Raw genomic sequence first — 17,800 nt, 5'->3', positions numbered from 1 at the left:
TCTTTTTTTAAGAGAATGATGCATTGAGCTCTACCTTGGAAAAATCGACTATGAACTATAGTCGAACTTATAATTTAGTGAGAGGAACTTTATAATAATTTATTAATTTATTAATTTTGGTTCTTCATTTTCTTTGAACAAATCGGAGAGCTTTCCGGTCAACAACCACTTCTAATTCTTCACCCGCGCAGTCAATGATTGCTTACGACCACCGCGGTGACGCTGACCACCCTCGCAGGACAAACATTTACCCTTCTCCCGGGGGTGGCAATACAAATGTCTTCTCCTTTGACTCGTACTTTTATGGTTCCGGTCCTACGCCTCTAGATTTCTTCCTCCGATCACCCCCGCCTTCCCTCTTCACCCTTCCTTCTTCGACCCCGGCCGCGGTGTCGCCACCGCCCCGCCCTTCGGCTTCCTCTTCTCAGAGCACCGGGCGAGGCAGTCACGCACCACCCCTTCGCTCCTATTTAAGGCCCCCCGCCGTGAAGTCGACGCTCTGTCTCTCCCTCTCTCGTTCTTGATCTCTCCCGATCCAGGAGGATAATTGTAGGGTTTAGAGAGAGAGAGAGAGAGAGAGAGAGAGCGCTCTCTCCTTGCCCTGAGATCGATGAGAGTCCGAGGAAGGATCTGCCATGGATGACGCCCGGAACTCGAAGAGGATCCGCGGCTCTCTCATGGAATGGCAGATCTCCTTGGCTCTGCGAACGCCGACCGAGACATCGACAAGGTATCGGACTTCTTGACGTTCTCCTTTGATTTTTCTCCTGTTTCTGTTTAGACCTTTAAAATCTTGGGATGACCGTAATATCTCTTGCCAATGCTTGCTTGAAACCTTGAGCGTCGTGGGAATTTCTTGTAAACCCTTGGAGGATGTAGCTCTTCGTCTCTGTTTGGTTCTGGTTCAAGGGCTTCAAGACTTCCAAGAAGTGCTGTGGTAGTTCACGGATGCAATGGCCGTGTAGTGCTTCCGAATGTCCAAGAATTCGGATTGCGATGTGTGAAAGAGTTTTGCGCTGCCAAAGAGGATATGATTGTAAGTTTTGGCCAGCGATGGGGTTCGGAGGAAATTGCATTTAGTTTTTGGCAGAGATAGTGGTTCAGAAACTATTGTGATTGTAGTGATTCTGGTGTGAGAACGATGGTAATCTTGTTTACGGAATTTGGTGTGACGGTACCAAGTAATGGTTTATTGGTGCAATATGGATTTCACTATGGTTAGGAACTCTACCTTCCAACTGGTATCGGCTACCGATATGGCTAGGCAGGCAATGTAATATGTATAGTTGATAATGGAACTCAGAAATGTAAGAGAAACTATGAGCAGAGAACCGCCTAATGAATACATATTGTCTGCTCTAATTTCACCTCAAGGAAATTTCCACTACTTATTTGCACAACACAAGAAATGATTTCTCACAAGGTGGTACATCTGATTCAGGGCTGAATAGTCATGTACAAAATAATTGGCACTCATAAACTTGTCCATTAATTTTCACTTTTTGGGTGTGTGTGTGCGTGTGTGTGTGTGTGTGTGTGTGTGGAGAATCTGACAGCTTGGGTAGAACTCATACGGTAGTTGGAGATCTTTATTGTTGGATCATTGGTTAAATATAAAATAATAAGATTACTGATATAAGTTAGATGTTTTTTCTCCCACATGGTTACCAAGGCATATGGATTTCCCTTTAATTAGTTACATTAAAGGAAGGAATAGGAGCTAACTGAATGACTTTAGTCGCATTTTATTTGGTACTCATGTTTGCAATTATGAATGAAGAATTTGTTCAGCACACATTCATTTCAGTATGCCATATGGATGGTGTACTGGAGGGCATAGAATAACAACGAGTGACTTAATGTTGTGGTAGAAGATCCATGTGGGTAAAGAAGAGAAGGAAAAGTGACCGGACAGTGTCTTCTCACATCTGCCTTTTCTCCACGAAATGTTTTGCAGTAATTGTCAAGGATTCTTTGTAAGTCAAAATTAGCAAAACGAATGTGGAACCAGGTATAAATGGAGTACCAATTTATAGTTGATTAGAGATATGACGGAAACATGAAAAATCCTACAAAGTTTATAGTTCATTGAAGATACCAACAATATGGAATAAAGAGTTTGACATCCCAAGAAATGGATAAGCAAGGGACTAAGGGTGCGGAAGATAGAATTAGCAGTTGAAGGCTAAAAGCATAGATAAGATTGTCAACATCAGCTTCAAAACTAGATTAAGTTACTTGTAGTCAAACATGCTTGCATAATGGACAATACATGATATGGAGTTTGAGCCACTAGACTTGAAAACAACTTTTATACATAGTTAAGAAGAAGATTATCACCTACTGTAGCTAGTAAAATTTGTCTAAAAGTGACCGATAGAAAATCTATGGTTGCTTAAAAGTTTCCCTTACTCTGATTACGAATGGTTCAGCATTTCTTTTTTGAAGATTGGCTTGAAGTGAAATATGGAATCATACACCTTTTTTTTATTAGAATTTATGACAATTTTATGTTTTCACCTTTTGCTGGTTGGCAAGTTTGTCTCACTTGCTGGGTGTTTTTTTCTTTCTGGGTACCTTATACTGACACTTTCACTTTTTAGGCACTGATTGCTCTGAAGAAAGGTGCTCAATTGCTTAAATATGGTCGAAAAGGGAAGCCAAAGTTTTGCCCGTTCAGATTATCCAATGTAAGTTCACTATCAATCAGCTTCTCTTGAAGCTGCCGTAGAATGTACTCTACATACTCTATCCATTATATGTTAACAAGATCTGATTTTGTGAGGAAATTAGTTCAGAATGTTGTCACACTATGTTTTTGATATTCTGGACCGGTGGATATCTGTATTAGATATTTGCTTTTGGTGTGTCTTTCGTAAAATATTTGGGAGGAATCCATCCAGTAAAGTTTGCTTCTCCATCTGCTGTTGGGAGAGTGCATCATCGGGTATGGTGTACGCCTTTGTTATGTGACTATTATGTATATGTTGTATGTGGTTGATGTATGACTTTGTTTATTACATAAGAATTATCATTATTTTTTTTATGCATAAGTTTTATAATTAATTGATATATTATCATTTCATATTAAATTATTGATATTTGTACATGTTTCACAAATATTTAAGATTATTTTAATGATTTTTCAAAGATTCCTATCAGCATATGTGGTTGCTAATATGTTTTTATCTTATATTTATTTTTAGAGTAATCTACTACTCTGTAATATATCTGAGGCCTGGATGGAAGAGACTTTTTCGTCACTTGTGGCCTTACCAAAATATGGTCCTTTTTCTAGTTAATAAAATATTTGCTATTGTAAAGATAGGAAATTGAATTCCATGATAAAAAAAAGGAGTGTCTTCTATAATTGATTTATTATTTTTTTATAAATATGGGATGCGACAATTTAATGGTATTAGAGTAATGTTTTTTAAGACTTGTTGGAATATGGGATCCTAGGACTAGAATATTAGATGACCCAATTAGTTTTTGATATTTAGATTTTGGGGATTACACAGTAATGCAACTAAAGCTTGATTTTAAGATATTATGATCATTTTATTATACCAAATATGATTTATTTTTTTTATAAGAGAATGATTAATTAAAGATGTTACTCAAAGAGAATCTTATTCAATGACTTAAATTGAGATTATCGAGTAAAAGGCCAAAATTTTAGTATATTTTCTTTAAATTACAATAAGTGTTGTAATGTTTTGTCTTAGAAACTCTCGTAAAATTTTACATTTTGAATATAATTTTGCTTTAACACTCTTATCCATTTTTTGAAAAGTAGAAAAGAATTGTTAATTTAATTATAGAATGTATTTTTTAGATATATTTGTAATAAATAAATAAATATCAATTGACTTAATTATTCATGAAGATGCACATATTATACGATGCTTATGTTCACTATGAAATAGTTAGACTTTTATTTTATAAAAAATAAATAAATTAAGTTTATTGCATGAGTCTTGTAGCATTTCTTAGTTCGACCATATCTTATTCATGTTTGGGACCTAAAATTCATTGATATAATTTCGTTATAAATTTAAAGTAGATTATAGATGAATGAAGTTTTACATAATTTATATTATAGTTTGACATATTACTTTTGTTACCCTTTGTATCGGAATATTATTTTTGTCTATAATTATGAATATGATAAATTCAATAAAAAAAATTATAAGATTATATTTGTTACTTATTGTGTAGTTTCTTTAGAGTCGATGATTGATTATCTTTTTTATTTTTGTCTTATATTGTTATGAATACTTATGGTTAATATATCTAGTTTTACTAACTGAAGATCATACTAAGTATCAATTATTCTCTTAGATGTAAAAGTTTTGATAAATTTGAAGTACAAAAATTTTGTAGGGTCTTTTAAAAATATATAAATTGAAAAGTATTTACTTTTATAACTTTTGTTACCATATATTATTCTTAAAATTGAGATTAGATTTGACATGTCTTAAGATGGTTTGTAGAATTTTTTTTTACATTAATAATATATATGCCTTTGTAGTTGAATAAATTTGATTATGTATTGATATTTAAAATTAATTGTACGAATAATTAATTTGAATGGAGTTTTGATTTAATGTCAAATTAATTATCGGATATTATTTGTCTAATGCAATGATGATATCTAATAAGAATTAAATATAATGTTATTTCTTTGACACATATAATATATAAATTATTATCCTTTCAATTGCTTTTGTTTGTTGAGTTACACCTCAACTTATATGTTATGTTGACAATCAATTAATTTTTAAAATTTAAAAATTCTAATGATTTATTGGATATAGAATTTGATATGTTTGTTATGGGTAATCTAAAACCAAATTTATTGAATGAGTTTCTTCAATTTCTCATATATTTTATGATGAAAAAAAGAAAAATGTACAAAAAAAAACACTTTTTTTGACTTAAACTTTTCGAGTGGTATATTTAATCTAAATATTTTTCAAGTTGATTTAGATTTATCTTTTGATTTATTATTTTTAGTGCTAACTATATTGATTAATAATTTAATATAATTTTTCATATCAAATTTGGGAGCCAAATTTTTGTTAAGTGAGGAAGAAATGTAATTAACGATAATTTCTCCCTTAACGTAAATTAATTACTATAAATAATATATTTCTTTATTTAAATTATTAACTTTCTTGTTTTTGTACTATGGTTAAGGAAATGATGAAAATTGATTTCCTTAACCATGTGGACAAGTTAGAAAATCTGTCAATCAATTAAATTATTAATTGATTTATTTCCTAACGAGTGATGTGATTTTTGAGAAGTAAATAGTTTATATTTCATTTTTGTGTGTGAATAATAAAAAATGAATATTATATTTCTATCTTTGTGTATGAAAGCAAAATAAAAATAAATTTAAAATAAAATTAAATATTAACTTATCTTTCAGGGAGATCGCATCTTTTCCTATATAAAAGAGGCTCCTCTTCTCTTATTTCTCACTGAGCTTGACAATTAGAGGATTGAGAAAAGAATTTCCCAAGGAGATGATTCCAAGGAAAGGATAGCCAAGGAGAAGTAGGATCCTCTATTCTGTTTTAGTCAACCTTGATTTATTTTTTGAAATCTTGATATTAGGATTATTATAATTTTATGATGCATAATATGTTTCAATTTCGAAAATTTATGATCAATAAATAATGATAATTGATTTGTGATTTTAGAATGATTATTTGACTTATAATGGTCTCTTAAGCTTAGTGAATTTTAAGATTGATTTAATTATTGATTTTTTTTCGATTAACATAATCATTTTAATTTATTTAATTAGATATATTTATGTTTCAAGAATTATGTGTGAATTTCTATGATTTAATTAATTTTAAATTTAAGATCATGAATTTAAATTCTTTAATTTATGGATTTTAGTTACTTTTTAATAATTTAAAAGATTAAAATCTAATTTGATAAGAGGAGTCTAATTGGAGTCTGACTTGAGTCGGGTTAATCATGTGGTCATGTACGACCGAGCCCATGTGGTAAAGTATGATTCAACCCATATGACAAGGTACAATCTAATCTATGTGACCAAGCATGACTCAGCCCATGTGGCTATGTACGACCTAGCCCATGTAGCCAGGTAGAAGCTAGCCCATGTGGTAAGGTACGACCCAACCCATGTGGCTACACATGGTCCAACTTATGTGGCGAAGTATGACCTAGTCCGTATAGTTAGACACGACCTTAACTCATGTGTCGAGGCATAATCCAACCCACGAGCCAAGCATGACTTAGTTTAGTGGTAAGGCTCAACCCAACTTATGAGTGAGGCTAAGCCCAGTCTGTGAAGTTAGGCCCGCCCAGCTATGCGATTGACACTAGACATATCATCGCTCCTCTATCTAGCCCGTTGTACCTCAACCCGACCTATTACTTGGGATAGGCATGTGCGGTGCACGTGACTCATCTACGACTCAGGTGGGTCAATTCGATTTGGGCAATTGGGCTATTCCAATTAGGGTTTTAGTTAATTGAGGACTATTAAGAGATTGATATCTAATATTTTTATGATTTGATGAACTTAAAAGTTTTATTTAAAAATGTCATTTGGAAATGATTATTGGTTTCCTACTTTCTTAAGTTTATGATATTGATATGATTGTTACAATGTAGTATATGTGTGACTATGCTAGTGGTCCACATTGAAAGTGTAACCTGTGAAAAGAGCTACGGGTCCATCATAGTGAGGAGCCACTAATGAACATAGTCTATCAGATCATACATCAAGCATGGTCTCTCATAATATCTTATTATACTATTTCTTGGATGCATATGTGAATGAATGGATGAATATAAATGAATTATCATGGTTGTTTATGTATCCCTACCGAGGGCAGGTAGGACGATTCCCTTCGGGGATTAGCGGGTCGTCAAGCATGATGGTTAGATAGTTCCTTCATTCACTGTTGAGAGGAATGCATCCCCACTTGAGCGGGTGAGAGATACCACTCCATCCGTTGTTGGGATTGCGATATGAGTTTTCTTCATCCGCCATTGGGAGGAATTCATCCTGTGGAGTATGTCTCTTCATCCGCTATTGGGAGAGTGCACAATCAAATGTGATGTACGTCTTTGTTATCTAACTATTATGTATATGTTGCATGTGGTTGATGTATGATTTTATTTATTACATAAAAATTATCATTGTTTTTTTTATGCATAAGTTTTATAATGAATTGATATATTATCATTTCATATTAAATTATTGATATTGGTATATATTTCACGAATATTGAAGATTATTTTAATGATTTTTCAGATGTTCCTATTAGTATATGTGCTTGCTGATATGTTTTTATCTTTTATTTATTTTTAGAGTAATCTACTACTTTATAATAGATCTGAGGCTTGGGTGGAATAGACTTTTTCGTCACTTATGGCCCCACCAAGAAGATGTGATCATTTCTCTAGTTAATAAAATGTTTGCTATTGTAAAGATAGGAATTTGAATTCAAGGATTAAAAGAAAAATGAGTATCTTCTGTAAATTATGAATAATAAAATACTAATTTATTATATTTTTATAAATCTGAGATGCGACACATATGCCCATATTAGACTAACTATGAATGGGTGTCCATTATAGCAGACTTCATAGAATGGCTGTGACTCATTTTTGTCATCCCTTGATGGTAGAATCCTTTTCTTTTTTTGGTGTGTTTCTAAGATCTTGTTATTTGAACTTCATGCTAAAGATATGTGCTGGGAAATTAAATGATTTATTATGAACGAACAGTTGAGCACCTAATTGCTAATGATTTTTTGGATTTTAATGCAGGATGAATCAACTTTGATTTGGTTTTCTGGTGGTGGAGAAAGAACTCTGAAGTTAGCTTCTGTTTTGAGAATTGTACCAGGGCAAAGAACTGTGAGATCACGCAATGTTTTTTAACATCATATTATTGGTTTCTACAACCTGAATTCTGCTTCTTATTTGCAATTTGATAAAATGTTTATATTTATCTGACTAGTTGTCTTTCTTCAGCCTGTTTTTCAACGATATCTACGCCCTGATAGGGACTACTTGTCCTTTTCACTTATCTACAATGATGGAAAAAGGTCTCTCGATCTGGTTAGTATATCAAATTCATTCCTAGCGTTTGTTTCGTCGTATGTTCTTTGTTCTTATTTTTCCTGACAATTTGACCCTCTTTACTTTTAACAAGATATGCAAGGATAAAGTTGAGGCAGAGGTTTGGTTTTCAGGCCTCAAAGCATTGATTTCCACCGGGCAATATGGACGCTCCAAAATAGATGGATGGAACAATGGAGGACTTAATACTGATGTACATGTTTACCGAAACCATCAAAATATTTTTTCCTTGTCTTCCATCATGAATAGCCTTGAGCAAATATATTTTGGTAACCATGTTTTGTTTAAATTGAAATGTCTCAATGTAATAGGAATATGCCATGATTACTTGACATAGGTAATCATAATTTACTTGTTTGAGGTGCTTAATGTTATAAACTGAGGTTGCTGCTCCTCTGAAGCATCCATTGCATGAGGTTAGGTTTTGTAGCAGTCAGTTCTTTTCTTTGTTCTGCTAAACTTTAATTGGCTTTCTGTTTCACTCAGATTCCCCGTATTTTATCGTTTTACTCAATCTGGAATTGAAATGGTTTAACATATCTGTAAAAATAGGTCAAGAATTTTCACTTATCTGGCTTATATTTTGAGTCATAAGTCAACTTTATGCAAATTGGAACAAGACCATGGATTATATATAGACTAGAAACTGTCAAGATATATTTTCTTAAACTTGACACCTCATGTTTTACATTAATTAATGCTGGTGATTTTTGGCAATTTCCTGTATGCATAGTTTATAATCCGTTCAACCGCTTGAAAGTAAGAATAATTTTCAAAAACCAGCCAGTTAATGTTTTTCTTATACTTGAGATCAAGGCTTTGCCATTATGGTGAGTGGTATACATAACTGACTGGTACCAGCCTATACCTTGGTACAACAGCCTATACCTTGGTCAAATTGGTCAAACTGATAAATATCTATCACCACCGATAGGTACAATTAAAGTTTGATTCCCTCCTTGAGATTGCGTAACCAGTAAATAGTGTACCCTAATTCTACAAGTTTGTATGATTAAAGATTTACGACAACCATTGTTATTCTTCGCAGCAATTACCTGCGGTGTGATTCTTAATATAAACATATTGTAAATAGAAAATCATGTGATGTGTTGACATTGACATCAGGGTTTCTAATTTCGAATGATACCGCCTATACCGGGCGGTATGTACCGGTCCGCCAATAGATCAGTATGCGGACCGCCCACTACTGGGTGGTACCGTCGATTGGGGTTGTTTCCTCCCCGTTATCACTCGAAATTGGTCGGTGACGATCGATTTCGACCGTTGTCGCTCGCTATCGGGCGGTATTAACCGAGGGAGAAGGAAGAAGAGGGAGAAGAAAAAGGAGACCCTGGAGATCTGGTTCCGCTCTCCCTCGACGATCCCGATCCATCGCCTCCTGCCCTCGTCGGACACCGCAGATGAGATGTTGCCTCCTCCTCGTCTGAGGCGACGAGGCCTTGCCGTCGTCGGCTACTTCTCCTAATTTGCGCGGGGAGAAGAAGCATTGGTGTGGGGAGAAGAAACCTCGGTGACGTTGTCGAGGCTTCGAGGTTTTCTTCACCCCACTCGGGAAGAAGAAACGACGCGACGTCGCCCCTTTTTTTATTTTTTAACTTATACACACACACACACACACACACAGTACGAAATTACAAACCTTGATTGACACGATAATAATACTTCCACCAAATTATGCATTTGAATCCCATGTATCATGCGAATGTATGTGAACTTCATGTCATTACCTTGTGGGTAACATCTTAGATCTGGCACACCAATGTACTTGTATATAGAGAGAAACACTCTTATTATATATTAACCTCTTTCACTTCGTACATGAGTAATGTTATTCTGCCCTTCGGAGAAGTAATGTTGGTATTAGAGTTGATATATTCAGAATGTATACATTTTAGTGTGTTATTTTCTTCTTAAGTTCCCATTATAGAAGGATTCTAACTTGAAAATTGCAAACGGAAAACACAAAACTGGTTTAGAGTCATTCACAGGCCACATTTAACAGTCGAGGAATTTGCTTCTGCCTTTGGAAGAACTTTAGTTTCATAAGAATGTTAATGTGGTAGCTGCTTGGACCTGGGCTTTTAGATCCATTATTTTATTTAGATAATGTTATACTCATGCTTGAATTAGTGGGTTGAAAAAAATATCATTATGGGAGCAGTTTGACATGACCTATTCAATCAACATTTCTCCATTTTTGTTGGTTGCATCATGTGCTTTATACCTGGAATTTTTTCTCCTGCAGATACTTGTCTGTCATATTTGGAATTTTTTTTGGTGGCATTATGTGTTCATCGATTTGCAAGTTAGTTTGTCTCTCTGAGAAACAACAGCCATCACGCAAATGATTCCAATGCTTTAAAATATTGCGGCAGACTGGATTTTTTTCCTATGCTCCATTCTTGCTAAAAATTTTAGTATATTGTTGATGCTTCAAAAGACCGTCCTATGGTTTGCTTGATTTGGTCTGTACTGCAGTTTCTTTCATCTCTTTTATTGTATTTCTTCTGTATATTTTATTTGCATTATGTTCCTCATACTTTTGTTACATGGAAATTGATTTCAGGATAGTCGAGGATCTGCATCAAACAGTATAAGTGACCAGTCTATTGGCTCCACTTTAGATTCCTCCGAGAGCAGGCTAACGTCAAGTAGCATACCAAAAAATCTCTCTTTTGAGTACTCTGTTACCTCAGATATATCAGATGCGACAAATATGCATGTCAAAGGAGTTTCTTCAGATGGTTTTAGGGTCAGTATTTCTAGTGTCCCTAGCACATCTAGTCATGGTTCTGCACAGGATGACTTTGATGCTGCTGGTGATGTTTATGTGTGGGGTGAAGTCATTTGTGATACTTCCACCAGGATTAGTGCTGATAAAAATAGCAGTCCCTCCAGTGCAAGGTCTGACATCCTCCTACCCAAGCCAATAGAATCTAATGTAGTTTTGGATGTGCATCATGTAGCTTGCGGTGTTAGACATGCGGCTCTTGTTACCAGACAGGGAGAATTATTCACATGGGGTGAAGAATCTGGAGGACGACTTGGTCATGGAGTTGGCATGGATATTATTCACCCTCGTTTACTTGAATCTCTGTCTACCTTCAATGTTGATTATGTTGCTTGTGGGGAGTTCCATACCTGTGCTGTCACTGCAACCGGTGAACTCTATACTTGGGGAGATGGCGCACATAATGCAGGGCTTCTTGGTCATGGGACAAATGTGAGTCATTGGATGCCTAAAAGAGTTTCAGGACCTTTAGAAGGGCTTCAGGTTTCTTACGTTTCTTGTGGTGTTTGGCACACAGCTATAGTCACTACAGCTGGGCAGTTATTTACATTTGGTGATGGAACATTTGGTGTATTAGGGCATGGAAACAGAGAAACTGTATTATACCCAAGGGAAGTGGAATCATTGGCGGGTTTGAAGACAATTGCTGTTTCATGTGGGGTTTGGCACACTGCTGCTGTTGTTGAGGTTATGGTGACACAGTCTAGTGCTTCATCTGGAAAACTATTCACTTGGGGTGATGGGGACAAGTATCGCCTTGGCCATGGTGATAAGGTAGCACGACTTAAACCTACCTGCGTTCCTTCATTGATTGATTACAATTTTCACAGGTTGGCTTGTGGCCATAGCCTCACAATTGGGTTGACCACTTCAGGACAGGTTTTTACCATGGGAAGTAATGTATATGGTCAACTTGGTAATCCCTGCTCTGATGGAAAGCTTCCATGCATGGTCGAAGACAAACTTGCTGGCGAACCTGTGGGAGAGGTTGCTTGTGGTTCATATCACATTGCAGTTTTGACAACCAGAGGAGAAGTTTATACATGGGGAAAAGGAGCCAATGGAAGATTGGGCCACGGCGACTTTGAAGATCGTAAAACACCTACACTTGTTGAAGCTTTAAAAGATAGACCAGTCAAACAAATATCTTGTGGGTCGAACTTCACAGCTGCCATATGCCAGCATAAGTGGATATCTGGTGCAGAGCAATCCCAGTGCTCAGCATGTAGACAGGCATTTGGATTCACTAGAAAGAAGCACAATTGCTACAACTGTGGGCTTGTACACTGTCATCAATGCAGTTCAAGAAAGGCCTTGAGAGCAGCACTATCTCCTAATCCTGGAAAACCTTATCGTGTATGTGATTCATGTTATGTGAAACTGAATAGTGGATTGGAGCCTGGTGGAGTTAATAACAAGAAAAATGCTAAACCCTGGATTTCCACTGAAAGCAAAGACAAGTTTGATAAAGTGGATACCTTACCCAAGGCTTCTCTATCCAGAAATTTGGAGTTGATCAAGAGTTTGGATATAAAGACTGCCAAGAATGGGAAGAATACCAATTTTATGTATATGACTCAAAATCCTAAAGGTTCTTCAGTTTCACCGCTGAAGAGTCTTGCTTTCCCTGGTGGAATTGATATGCTTCAAGCAGTTTCTAAACCTGTCCAAACAACAGGAGCTAACTCTGCAAATCGCTCCAGAGCTGTTTCACCTTTTTCAAGAAAATCGAGTCCTCCACGCTCCACAACACCTACTCCCACAACGTCTGGTCTTTCTTTTACCAAAAACATTTCTGATAGTTTGAAGAAAACAAATGATCTTCTTAACCAAGAACTTCTAAAATTACGTTCTGAGGTATATCATTCCCTTATAATTTAGAGCATCATTTACCTGCCAATTGCTTACATATTTTGATGCATGCTAACTAGGTTGATAGTCTACGACAACGATGTGAACGCCAAGACTTTGAGTTGCAGAAGGCTGAAAAGAAAGCAAAAGAAGCCATGACAGTTGCTGCTGAGGAATCAACAAAATCCAAAGCTGCCAAAGAAGTTATAAAATCACTAACTGCACAGGTGAACTTTCCATTGAAATTTCCTTCATTAGCTAACTTGGTTCTTTATGTTTAAAATCCTCAACAAGAGTAGCTATCTGCAAAATGCAGCAGCAAGGCTATGCTAATTTATGGTTAAACAGTTTAAACTGCAAGGTCATTCCAGTTGAACCCAATATGCCTTTCTTTAATTAGATGCTCCATAAGGATTATGATAATCGAGGAACCCCTATGAGCCCCTTGAGCTGATAACTGTGATGTATGATTCACCTTCTAAGAAGCCTCATTTAAAATTTCTACCTACCTAACTTCTACAGAAGGAAAGATTACTCATTTGGTATTTGTTGGCTCATTTATTTCTAAAGTAATAAAACTGGTTATGACCAAGGTTTTAACCACCAGTAGGACTGATACATTCATACTGATCAAGAATCAGAATTGAAACATCCGTTGGTTTTAACATGCAACAATACAAAGCAGTATGGTTCAGTATACTGCTTGGTCTACCAGTCATACAGTCTAAAATGTTGGTTTTAACAAAACCCATCCTGCGGACCATGGTTAACTTTATCGGTCCGTACCAGTGTACTAACCGGTTGTCGGTACAATACGTATTGAGTCATACTGACATACCAACATACAGTATGATGGGACATATCAATGTACCGTCCATACTGAACGGTATGTTGCGGTATGACAGAAATAAAAGTTTCTTCTGATATATCAGCAATTAAATTAGATTCAGAAAACCTTAATATTTGGATGGGTCAGTTTGAATTCCCCAAGAGATGGATCTAGAGTGAAACCATTGACACCACTCCCAGTGCTCAGTACAAGCTGCATTGTAGAAATATACCGCTCATACTGAATGGTATGTTGCGGTATGACGAACCTTGCTGTGGACCAACTTCACTTGACGCAACACGTTGATCTAGGTCCACCGGTACAAAGTACCAACAAGAAATGAGTCATGTGGGATGTGCTTTACTGCCTAAAATTACCATCCACCCTAGAGCAGCAATTGTTTGCATGCACCAGCAAATTCGGACGCATAGAATTCAGTTTGGTTTGGTTTCAAAAACAAATAAAACATATATAATCTGTAGAACTTGACAAAACCAAATCAACTTGATAGTAAAAAACAAAAAACAAAAACTAGACAAAGACTATTGGAGTCGCTGCTTTCTTTAATCAAATTCCAATTGTCATAACTCCTAAACATGCGTTGTTACTTCAGATGATATTTGTATGGATTATATTGTATTACAATGACAACAAGGCATAATACCCAACTATTTGGTATTGTTTGCATGGATCCTTTCCTACTGTAGTGCTATGCAAGACTAGGGTTTAAAGTCTCACGTGTGTATTGGCATACCGACACATGGTATGACATTATGTGCCATGGTACCAAGAAGTAAGAGAGGAGGAGAAGAGAAAGAGAAGAAGATGATGAGAATAGGTAGAGGGCCATGGTGGCAGACAATGAGCAAGCGGCAATGGCATGCCCCACATCGTAAGCGGCTTGGGGGTTAATGGTAACAGAGAGAGAGAGAGAGAGAGAGAGAGAGAGAGAGAGAGATTCAATATACTTTTTTAGACATAGTAAAATACCTCTCCTTGCACCACTAATCCTAACGAACTCACCTCCTCATAGTAAAATAAAATATTATACATTTTTAGACATTAAACACGATTGACCATATTACACGTCATTTTTCAGGACAAAGTATGCCATGTTTCAATTTGTTCACATATAATATTCTATTTCATCTGGTTCAGATTTTTTTCTCACAAAAGAAAACCACAACCAGAACCAAGTGTTGTTCAGTTCCTGTATTTTTCAACTTGAACTAAATTCTTCAAGATAGATTCCGATCTTTTTCTTCTGAATATATTTAAGTAGAGGAAAAAAAAAATGTGATTCATCGAATGGATCATTTTGGATGAGATAAAGATTAATAATATTCTTAGTCAGAGAGCCTTATCATACACTTTTCTCTGGAAGGTACTTTTATTGTAGAGTATTTCTGTGTTGTATCCTTTTTCTCAGGAAAGGACTTGTATTGTTCTTAAGTATTAACAAAATAAAAGATTACACCAAATAATGTGTTATGAACTAAGAGAATTGTAAATTTAGCCAAGTAAATGTATGCTCTTTCTTCATTGAATCAGTGATCCAAGACATTCTGGATTTTGCTTTATCTAGAGTCATCAGTGAAGTCTTCTTATACTCCCTTATAGATTTATGGTACAGTATCATGTTCTAATCTAGCTCACTTGTGAGTGGCTTGGATACAATATTGTTCTCAAGAGGAATATATCTACGCGTGCCTATGCGATTCCAAGACACATGAGATTATGCCAGATAACACTAGTGAAATTTATCTTATGAAGCTGCATGCCTGGCTTATACATGGCATAATGAAATTTATAGTACAGTATCATGTTCTAATCTAGCTCACTTGTTGTGAGTGGCTTGCATACAATATTGTTCTCGAGAGGAATAGTTATGCATGCCTATGCGATTCCAACACACATGAGATTATGCCAGATAATCTCGTTTATATTATAAAGCTGCATGCCTGGCTTCTACATGGCATAATGATACCAAATAGAACTTACAAATTAGATCATGCTGACATTTTCTTTTTACGCTATCATTTGAAACTGTGAGGATATTTGTTTCGTTAAAATAAAGCTCAAACTATCCTATTATTTTTCAGCTTTTAATTTGATCACCTATTCTCTCTTGGTTTCCTTTGTAGCTGAAAGAAATGGCAGAACGACTTCCTCATGGAACTTATGGTACCAACACAACAATACCAATGCACCTGCCAAATGGTGTCGAATCACATGCTATTCAGCACATCGGTTCAAGTGGAGAACACTTGTTTATAAATGATGCTGGCAATATTGCTAACATGGCTCCTTCCAGAACTGGCTACTTGGGTCAGATAAATGAAAATTCAGGTGACAACACTTCGGTCAGAGAGATTTATCGACCTAATGAGACAAGCGCACCTCCAACCCCGAAGATTGTAAACGCCAAGATGGAACAGAATTTGAACCCACAAAATGCAGGCCAAGGAGAAATGTGGGCATCTAGCACTAGACTCAAGGATATCGATAGCAGGACTATTGCATCTCCTCAAAGTCATGATGATGCTGTTTCAGCGGTTAGGAGCCCCAGCGAATTGAGTAATGATGTTGAAGCAGAATGGATAGAACAATTTGAACCTGGTGTTTACATAACCCTGGTGACCCTTCGAGATGGAACAAGAGACTTGAAGAGGGTGCGCTTCAGGTAATGCAGAGCTATTTGCCACTTGTTCTGATACATTTCATGTCGACGCTTTATTTTTCTGTATCTTCATCTCACCGTAGAGTTTAGGTTACTGTTTGTACTCCTGACAGGTAGGGATATTGAATTGACCATCTCTTGAGAGCTGATTTCTAATTATGGGAATTCTTTTGTAGTCGGAGAAGGTTCGGTGAGCAACAAGCAGAAGCTTGGTGGTCGGAAAATCGTGAGAGGGTGTACGAGAAATATAATTTTCGTGTGCCAGACAGGACCTCGTCAGCCATGCTAACTTGATTTTGCATGCAGATTAGAACAAGAACAAAAGCTCCTGTTTGCATAGCTTAGTAGCCAGAAGCAGATCAACAAAATAAAAAGGCTAATGGAGCAGGAAACCAAGGTTATTTTCTTCTTTTAAGTTAAAACATTGCAGATACTCAGCTGTTAAGTCTTCTTTTTTTTCGTTTTTTGTAAAGAATTATGCTCCTTTTGTACGATGTTATTTTATTTTGAATAGAATCATTATCTGCCCGTACCTTTTTTTTGTACTCGTGTAAATAAAAATCATCAGATGTTCGAGCGAGGGGTGTGCACTTTGTTTTCATGCTGGCGGTTGGAGCCCTCGAGGCTTCTCTCTCTCTCTCTCCTCTCTCTCTCTTCTTGTTTAGGAAGTAAGTGTGATTCTATTGCCATTGCTAAGTGTCTTATGAAATTTTGATGTAGCTGCTCTCTCCTTGTGTTCATGCAACCTCAGATGCCCAGTAGTCCATCCAAGTATATATTGAGGATGTACACGTGGCATGTTATTGAGGCAGTCACGGGTACTGAGTAGCCGCTGTGTCGCCTTTATGTCAACTGCGAACTTCCTACATGGTTGCAACTAAGTTATGTTTTCTCGATCAAGGAAGAACACATTCAAACAAGTAACGAGGAATGTTACTGACCAGTATTCAAATTAGTTGGTGGGCTAATTATGTGTTATTGTTCTTCGATCCTATTTCTACGATGATCTCTGTATTTAAAAAAATTATATTCAAATTTTATAATTTTAAAAATAATATCGTCAATTATATTGATGAAAAATATTTTGGATTGACAAAAAAAATGATAGATAAAAAGATAATTTTAATATTTTTTTATTTTCAATAACTTATCAATAAAAAAATAATTTAAACATCTCATACGCTAAAAACAAAAAATAAATTTCATCACATGTTATGTTTTTTTTTCGATACAACCGATGATACCAGGATAAATAAAATTAAATAAATTTTTAAATATAAAATTCGTGTTAGTTATAAAGTCCAAATATAAGACGTAATATAAGAGTTGGTGGCGTAACACATTCCTTGCTTAGTTCGACCAATGATGCTTTCTGTCATTGTCAACTTGTTCGGTCCGCTATCCTAATCTTTTCCCCAACCTAGTTGGATAATCTCCCGTTATTCTCCGCTCAGCTATCCTTACCTAATCTTTTTCCCATCACTGCCAC

General features: G+C 35.9%; 1 protein-coding gene across 1 annotated transcript; it reads left to right on the top strand.

Moving 5' to 3' along the window:
* The first annotated feature begins 302 nt into the window (after nt 1–302).
* LOC135586853 (PH, RCC1 and FYVE domains-containing protein 1-like) lies at nt 303–16,853 on the top strand. The gene is made up of 9 exons (XM_065078369.1): nt 303–730; nt 2,604–2,690; nt 7,825–7,914; nt 8,032–8,118; nt 8,213–8,332; nt 10,727–12,808; nt 12,883–13,029; nt 15,776–16,314; nt 16,488–16,853. Exons 1-9 carry the CDS (start codon nt 683–685, stop codon nt 16,603–16,605), a joined length of 3,318 nt encoding a protein of 1,105 aa, XP_064934441.1. The 5' UTR covers nt 303–682; the 3' UTR covers nt 16,606–16,853.
* Nucleotides 16,854–17,800: the final 947 nt, after the last annotated feature.

This window comes from Musa acuminata, chromosome BXJ1-8, assembly GCF_036884655.1.
Source record: "Musa acuminata AAA Group cultivar baxijiao chromosome BXJ1-8, Cavendish_Baxijiao_AAA, whole genome shotgun sequence".
Classification (NCBI taxonomy): Eukaryota; Viridiplantae; Streptophyta; class Magnoliopsida; order Zingiberales; family Musaceae; genus Musa; species Musa acuminata.
Note: the sequence above shows the minus strand (reverse complement) of the source record. Positions and strands in the feature narration are given on the sequence as shown.

Excerpts from the sequence above, each read along its gene's own strand:
- LOC135586853 (XM_065078369.1), top strand. The coding sequence starts at position 683 with ATGGCAGATCTCCTTGGCTCTGCGAACGCCGACCGAGACATCGACAAG. Across the intron at positions 8,333-10,726 it reads ATGGAGGACTTAATACTGAT|GATAGTCGAGGATCTGCATC; the intron begins GTACATGTTTAC and ends AATTGATTTCAG. Across the intron at positions 13,030-15,775 it reads TAAAATCACTAACTGCACAG|CTGAAAGAAATGGCAGAACG; the intron begins GTGAACTTTCCA and ends TTTCCTTTGTAG.